Below are 7,224 nucleotides of genomic sequence, written 5' to 3'. Positions count from 1 at the left end.
GCCCCTTCCTAGGCCGGCCCACCCAGGTGGCCGGCGATGGCTACCTCCCAGTCACGTTGGCAACTGCCTCTAGGTCCAGTTTTTCTTCGTCACTCCCTACCCGCCTGCCTCGACCCAGCGACCATCCCTCAGGAGCCGGGATCAGACAGATCACGTCACCTGTAGACCTCCGAGGTGGAGGGACACGCCCCGGAACCCCCCTGCAGGGCAGCCCTGGACACACCCTGTGTCCACCCCACCCCAGCGTCATGGTCCTCAGCCTTCCGCCACACCATCATCAGAAGTGTCACAAGCCTTCCCATCTGCCCAGCGCTGCCTGCCTTTGCTGGCTCGAAACTGCAGGTGCTGGCCAGCGGGCCCTGCCACCAGACTGCCCGGAGCCGCCACGGCCCAGCCTGAGTGGGGTCACGAGCGGGCGGGCAGCCAGCCGAAGGACCACCAGCCTCCTTCCGGTGGGCTGGGCAGGGGGCTAGTGGGTGAGAGCGGGCAGCTGGGCCAGGGGAGGTACACTGACCAGCGACCTCCCAGATCAAGCACCGCCACCAGCCCTGACCTCCCCAGGCCACGACCTGGAGCGGAAGTGAGCTAGGGCCAAACCCGAGGCATTTTTGTGCTCTGCAGAGGCTGCCGGGCAAGGAGGGTGTGGACGGGCTCAAAGACACCCATTCATTTGAGCACGGCAGGGATAGCAGCGTCCCCTCTCCATCCGCACCCTGAGTGACCCGCTGGCACCCCACCACGCCCAGGAACCTCAGCGCCACACCGGCTGGTAGAAAAGAGAACACGTTTATTCAGGACGCACAGCGATGAAAAAACAAAATATTAAGACATGGTTTAACGACAAATAACCACCAAAATAAATACATAATTAGTCCAATAATTTAAGGCGCCGCCGGCGAAGCGGCGCGGGGCTCGGGAAAGGTCCCCCGCTGCGCGGCAGGGGCACGGCTCCGCCCTCTGTCCTCGCCGCGGTGGGGGTGGGGTGGGGTCCCAACACCCCGGACACCTTCTGGGCTCCTGCCGGCGAGGCCCCGCGTCCGGTCCGACTCATCCAGTGTGTGGGTCCTGCGGGGAGAGGAGTCGTCAGGGAGCTGCGCCCGATCCCGGGGCCGAGCGGGCTGGGGTCTGGCCCGTGGGTGCCCCGAGGCCCCGGCGCGACAGGGGCAAGAGACGGCGCGAGGGCGCGTCCCGTGGACGGGGCGGGCTCCCGGGTCGGCGGGCGCGGGCGCGGCACTCACCGCGCGGCTCAGGGCGCGCGCGCCGCGAGGGCGGCGGGCGGCGCGGCGGGCGCGGCGCGCTCCCGGCGGCTGCGCACGTCCTGCAGCGCGCGGCGGTTCTGGAAGTCGATGAGCGCCAGCGTGATGGCCGCGCTCCAGCAGCTCTCGCCGGCGCAGCGGAAGTCGATCTCCTTGCGGTCGGTGGTGACGATGGTGAAGTACACGTACTTGCCCGTGCGCTCCACGCAGTCCACCTTGAGGATGGAGTGGAAGCGCAGCTCCTTGGGGCGCGCGCCGGCGCCGGCGGGGAACAGGCTCAGGCGGTCGGGGGTGAGCACCCCGCGCTTCTTCTTCCACAGCTGGAAGAGGCTGTCGCTGCGCTTCTCCAGCTCGCCCTCGCGCAGCACCTCGCCGGGGGTCTTCATGTCGGCGCGAGCGGCGGCGGCGGCGGCGGCAGTGCGCCCGGCGCGCCCCGCGCGGCCCTTATAGCCACCCCGCCCCGCGCGCCCCGCCCCGCCCCGCCCCGCCCGGGCACGCCCCCTCCGTGTCACGCTCCGGGTCCTCCCCCGGCCGCGACCCAGTGCGCCCACCGGCCCTGCCGCCGCGGCCCCCGCCGCCCCGCGCCCCGCCGCATCCGCGCCCCTGGTCGCCCCCTCCTCCAAGTCTGTGGCTCCCTCGGCGCCCCTCCGGCCCCCGGCGCCCCAACCTCATGGGGGGTGACACGCGGTCCCCACCCCGCCCCGGACGCCGGCCCCGCGAAGGAATGCGCTGCGGCTGGCCCTGCCCGCGGTGACTCACCCACCGGGAGCCCCGGGAAGAGCCGCGGCCGGCCCGGAGCGGGGGACGGCGGGGCCCAGACCCTCACCCTCCAGGCGCCCCGACCCCCGGCCCTTTTGCCCCAGCGATCGTGGGGCAGGAGCGGGTTGTGGTCTCCGGTTCCTCCCACGCCCTGGGGGCCCTTCCTGGGGAGACCCTCGAATAGCCCCGTCCCAACCGGCCGTAGGGCCCACGCTGCCACCCCGGGGCTGCACCTGGAAGGCCCCTCCCACTGCCCCCTGCGCCCGGTCCACCGGAAGAACTGGCGTTCTGACTCCAATTTTCTTGTCCTTAAGATTCGAACAGTTAACACTTTTAGATTCGGTGACACATGGAAAGTTCTAGAACAGCTCCCCGTGTTGCTCAATAAACGTGAGGGGCAAGGGCGCTCCAGCCTCCCTTCCTGGGGGCCCGACCTCCCCTCTTCTGGCCTCAGGAGGGGTATCCCCACGCGGGGGAGGGGGAGCCGGGGCGGCGACTCCACCCCGACTGCGTGAGCGGGCAGGCGAGAGACCCCGGGACGGAACGAGGATTGCAGAGCGCGTGGGTGCGGACGCTCGCCGACCTGGGCAGGGCGAGAGGCCGCGGGGGCGGCTGAGTCACCACCTGCCAGCCCGCGGACAGGGATTCTTATTTATCCTCTTCCTTTAAAGGGTTTAATAGGAGCAGGAAGTGATCCTCGGCTCCTCCCGTTCCCAGGGGTGGGGGTGGGGGTGAAGCCGGCCAAGGGGACTTCTGGGGTGCACAGCCGCTCCAAGGCCTCCACCTTCCCAACCTCCACCCTGGGCTGTGACCCAGCAGGAGCAAGGAAGGGGGTGGGGGCGAGAACCAGGCTCCCCTCGCCATCTGTAGGGTTGGCACAAAATGAAAATGCAGGTCTTCTGGTTCCGAAAGTATTCGACACTTCAAGATGGTGACAGCAAAGTGTAAAACCCAACGAGGGGGCGTCTGGGTACAGGCCGGTGAAGCTGCCCCTGGCGCCAACCCCTGCCCCGCCTGCCCTGGCTGTACGGCCTCGGGCAAGTCCCCTCACCTCTCAGAGGGTCCAGAACCCTGGTGGTCAGGGTCACTGTGAGGGGGGGAGGGACAGGTCTGTGCCAATGGCATCCGGTGGCAGCTGCTGGTGTGCCAGAGGACTGCCGGGGTGTGCGAGGGGAGGGCGTCCCAGGTGGCAGAGACGGTGTCCAGGACTTTGGCCTGTGGGAGGACAGGAGGAGCATAGGGACCGCTCGTCATCCCCCAGGGGAGCTGGAATCTGCGGCCTGTGGGGGGAGGGGAGCAGGCCAGGGTGGAGCCGCCAGGTAGAGGGGGAGGGGAAGACATCTCCCCTCAAGACATCGCGGGGCAGACTTGAGAGGGGGTGAGTTCCCCGCCACTAGGGCGTCCCAGCTGAGCCGGCCAGCCCCTCGGCGGTCAGGGGGCATCACAGCCACAGGCTGGGTGAGATGCTGACGCCCCACCCCCACCCCCACCCCCAGTGTTTGTCCGCAGAGGGGCCTGGGCTGCTGGGCTTTTGAGGCCTGGCCAAGAGACTCCCTGGGCAGCGGGACACTCGGAGAAGCAGACCAAGGATGGAGCTGCCACTGTCCCTAGGGAGCCACCATGGGCCCACCTGAGGCTCTGCCTGGACCCACCAGCGCCCGCCAGCCCTCCTCCCCTGATCCAGGGGCCACTCAGTGGAGCCTGGGCGCGGGGTGGACCCCAGACACTCAGCACTCACCTAACGTGTGCCCGCAGACCTGGCCGGTGCTCGCGCTTCCCAGGAGAGCAGCCCCCTGCTCTGGGGAGCTCGGTGAGTCCACGGCATAGGGGTGCAGGCACAGTGGGGCCCGGAGGACAGGGCTCCGTAGGGTGGCAGGGGTCTCCAGGGGACAAGGCGGGCAAGACCTAGAAGGTCGGTGGGGGTCAGTGTGCAAGATGTGCCTGCCTCTCTGTGCACTGACCCAGAGAACACCCCGCAGAGGCGTGTTCCACCCCACTTCACAGGTGTAGAAAGGGGGGCCCCAGGGAGAGAGGCCTGGGGGAAGGGATGGGAGAGGCAGGGGGAGAATGAGGGGTGAGAGGCCTGAAGGCCAGGGAGGCATCCTGCCCCTGCCCGCCCAGCACGCTTCTGCCCCTGTTGGCCAGGCCGCTCGGGGTCGGTGACCGGTGACCTGGGCTGGTGCTCTGACAGGCGGCACCAGAGGGAGCTGGGGGAAGGGGGGGGGTCAGGTCATAGCAGATGGGGGGCTCACTGCCCCCTCTCCCCAGAGGGCTCCTGGGCGGGTGCCGGAGAGGGGGGAGGTGGCCCAGAACAGGAGCTGGCCTGGCCTCATTTCTCCCTCGCGGTCAGCCCACGAGGCGGGGGCTGTGGCGGCTGCTTACTTAGATTCACAGGACACAGAGTGAGGGTCTCAGAGAAGTTAAGTGAGTCACACGACCATCCAGTGGGTGTTCAACTTATTTCATGGTACCCCGAGGCCTGGGGCAGGAAGTAGCCCCCACCCGAGAGGCCGAGTGGGTTCTACGTGGGGGACGTTTGGTGGCTGCGTCCCGGAATGGGGAGGGGGCCCGAGCCGGCCCGCGGCTCATCAGTGGCGTCAGGCAGCGGCGGTCCGAGCCGAGTTTACTAATATTTATCCCAGGAGGTAACTGCACGGCCTCGCGCAGACGCCCTCCCCTCTGAGGCAGACGGGGACTGGTCCTGGAACTTCCGTCCGGGACACTCACCACCCGTCCAGCTGGCGGGGAAGAGCGAGGGTGCCTCTCCGAAACTTCCCAGTGAGGTCATTGCAACCGCAGTGACGAAGCCGAGCCCTGAGGCTGCTGCCCAACCAGCCCGGCGACCGGCCTGTGAGGAAGCCGTGCCTCGCTGCAGCGGTGCCTGGGGCGCGGCGCTCGGGGAGGCCAGGGAGTGGTGCCCCCTGCTCCCCTGCCTGGAAGACCCTCTCCGGCCTCTTCTAGGAAGCCCTCCCGGGTTGCCAGGGCATGCCCTACGACCTGCTCCCACCAGCTGCACAACTGCTGGGCCCTGGAGTCCTCGCGCCTGGGGAGGGGCAGGGGAAGCCGCAATGTCTGTAGTCATAGCAACCGGGAAGGTGGCATGATGCCACCTGACCTGAACCTGGCCCAGCCCATTGGCCACGGCCTTGTGACTCAGGCCCGTCCCCTCCCAGCAGCTGCAGCCTGGGAACAGGGAGAGGCCCAGGGGCGGGGGGCGGGAGGCCCCGCTCGGTTTCAGCTCTGTCAGCCTGGCCTCGGCCCCTCCGGGCTGTGTCCCGTCTCTGTCTGCCCGCCCCACTGCCCCCAGCCCCTCAGTTGGAGTCTAATAGGCGGGCCCCAGCCCACAAGGCCCAGAACCCTCCTTGGCCCCCCCAGTGAGCCCCTATTCCTCCCGCAGCACCCCGCCCAGAAGTCACCACCAGCTCCTAGGAGGCAGTGGCAATGCCTTATTCTTTGGGGCCTCCAGGGACCAGCCCAGGCGCCCGGGTGGACCCAAAAAGTGCCTACCTCCCTGTCTAAGGGACTCTCTGGCCAGAGCCACTGAGGTTGGTGGAGACTGCTCGCTTGTTGGTAAAACCGGGGTGCAGAGGAGGGGTCTGGAGTAGCGGGGACAGGGCCAGGTAGGCGCAGGCCTGAGAAAGCTCAGGCAGTGGTCACAGAAGAGGGAGGGGAGCCAGACGGCATCCTTGTCACTCAGCAGAGAATGCCCAGGACCTGGCCTGTGAGGGCACAGGACGTTTCTGGGAGCTTGGAGGAATGAACGAAATACAGGAAGGGAGAGGGCGGGCCAAGGGAGACGAGGAACGGCGGCCACCCTCCGGCGGCAGTTAGGCCTTGAAGCCGCCCAGGCAGTGTCGCCTCAGGACAGATCGGACGTCTGGCTCCCCGCCTAGCTGTCCCCACCCCAGCTTCTCGGTGGGCAGGCCTGGGGCAGAACCCCGGCGTGTGCCTTTTAATCCAGTTCTTTCCTTCTTTCAAAAACTACCCAAACAGTAGCCGATGGTCGAGTGTGCCCAGTGTTCTGCTGTTACCGTAAACCACGCCGAGTGAGCATCTGCCTTTCTCCACGTGCGTGTGTAACACTTCACCAGGACAAACTGCAAGGCCCCCGGGGGTGGCTGGTTACACATGACAGCTCTGACGGAGTCACCTGTCAGCTTACGTGCCCACCTGCAGGTATGGGACGCCCATGCCCAAGGATGGACACTATGTACCGGCCTCACGGCCAAGAGCTGGGGTCTGGTCTCCATGGCCCCGTCCGTCCCCCGGGAGGCTGCTCGCCTCTGGGCATTTGCAGGCCTTGCACGTGTGTTTGCTCTTCACACGCTGTCTCCATCCAGAAAGGCTCTGTAGTGGCTGACGGAGACGCCCCAAAAACGCGTGCCCATGTCCTAAGCTGGAGGCTGTGAGGGTGACCACGTGGTATTACCTTAATCGCATTGACGTAAACAGTTAAGGACCTTGAGAGATCATCGAGGTGGGCCCTGAATGCCGTCACGAGTGTCCTGAGAAAAGAGGCCCAAGCGATCAGAGGCAGAGGGCGGAGGGACGCGGCTCTCCGCCGGGGAGCAGCTAGGGCCCCCGGAAGCCGGGAGAGGGAGGAAGGGCAGCCCTCCAGAGGCTTGAGAGGGAGTGTGGCCCTGTGACACCTCAATTTTGGACTTCTCATGTCTGGAGCTGTGGGTCAGCAGTTCGAGGCCGCCCAGTCCAAGGTCCTGTTACAGCCCCCGGGGGACGCCCCCGCTGCCCCCGCCCCGGGCCCAACGCGCACCGCCAAGGCCGACGCGCCAGTGAGAGGCCCCGGCCGGCCTTGGCCAGTGCGGCCCAGAGATCGCCGGGGCCCGGGGTGAGCGGCTCTGCACGTCACCTGGCCTTCGGCAAGGACAGGAGTGCAGTGTGCTCCGGGCATGAGACGCTGCTGGGCCTGGGCGGGGCGCCGTAGCCTGGGTCCTCCTGGCCCTGAACTCTGAGCCCGGCTGGACGCGGAACTGCGGGGACGCGGTGCTGGCCGCTCGTGCTCAGGACGGTCGCCCCCCAGGGCCCCCACTGAAGGCCAGAGGCTTCGGCAACCCCCTTCCCCACTTCCTCAGAGCCTGCCCATCCCAGCCCCCCTGCCACTGCCCCGCCACTACTCGTCCATTGGACCTCTTGCCGAGACACCTGTGGGGATCTGTACAGGTGTCCCGGGGCTGCTGTGACAAATGGCCAT

At 67.5% G+C, this 7,224-nt stretch overlaps 2 protein-coding genes across 5 annotated transcripts; both read right to left on the bottom strand.

Annotated features, from left to right (window-relative positions):
- Positions 1–767: 767 nt before the first annotated feature.
- PHLDA2 (pleckstrin homology like domain family A member 2) lies at positions 768–1,684 on the bottom strand. The gene is made up of 2 exons (XM_036221518.1): positions 1,239–1,684; positions 768–1,065 (listed from the first exon to the last, which is right to left on the bottom strand). Exon 1 carries the CDS (start codon positions 1,640–1,642, stop codon positions 1,247–1,249), a length of 396 nt encoding a protein of 131 aa, XP_036077411.1. The 5' UTR covers positions 1,643–1,684; the 3' UTR covers positions 768–1,065; positions 1,239–1,246.
- A 1,230-nt stretch (positions 1,685–2,914) lies between these two features.
- LOC118602951 lies at positions 2,915–6,768 on the bottom strand. 4 transcript variants are annotated; one of them, XR_004951049.1, is made up of 3 exons: positions 4,743–5,280; positions 3,754–3,920; positions 2,915–3,230 (listed from the first exon to the last, which is right to left on the bottom strand). XR_004951049.1 is itself a non-coding variant. In XM_036221536.1 (3 exons), the coding sequence occupies exons 1-3, from the start codon at positions 5,095–5,097 to the stop codon at positions 3,063–3,065; spliced, it is 885 nt and encodes a 294-aa protein (XP_036077429.1). In that variant the 5' UTR covers positions 5,098–6,768; the 3' UTR covers positions 2,915–3,062. The 4 variants fall into 4 exon arrangements, 2 of the variants coding, with proteins under 2 accessions (XP_036077429.1, XP_036077430.1); XR_004951050.1 differs by lacking the exon at positions 4,743–5,280 and adding an exon at positions 4,398–4,735; XM_036221536.1 differs by having other exon boundaries at positions 2,915–3,295; positions 3,754–4,050; positions 4,743–6,768.
- Between the last annotated feature and the right edge of the window lie 456 nt (positions 6,769–7,224).

Source organism: Rousettus aegyptiacus, unplaced genomic scaffold (genome assembly GCF_014176215.1).
Source record: "Rousettus aegyptiacus isolate mRouAeg1 unplaced genomic scaffold, mRouAeg1.p scaffold_m13_p_5, whole genome shotgun sequence".
Taxonomy (NCBI): domain Eukaryota; kingdom Metazoa; phylum Chordata; class Mammalia; order Chiroptera; family Pteropodidae; genus Rousettus; species Rousettus aegyptiacus.
Note: the sequence above shows the minus strand (reverse complement) of the source record. Positions and strands in the feature narration are given on the sequence as shown.

What these genes read in the sequence shown, in the direction of transcription:
- PHLDA2 (XM_036221518.1), bottom strand. Translation starts at nt 1,642, where the DNA reads ATGAAGACCCCCGGCGAGGTGCTGCGCGAGGGCGAGCTGGAGAAGCGC.
- LOC118602951 (XM_036221536.1), bottom strand. Translation starts at nt 5,097, where the DNA reads ATGACTACAGACATTGCGGCTTCCCCTGCCCCTCCCCAGGCGCGAGGA. An exon ending in CCCCGCCAGCTGGACGGGTG is followed by an intron (nt 4,051 to 4,742) that starts GTGAGTGTCCCG and finishes CCCTTCCCCCAG; the next exon opens with GCCTCTCTCCCTGGGGCCCC. An exon ending in GGTCTGCGGGCACACGTTAG is followed by an intron (nt 3,296 to 3,753) that starts GTGAGTGCTGAG and finishes CTCCCCCCACAG; the next exon opens with GCCGCAGATTCCAGCTCCCC.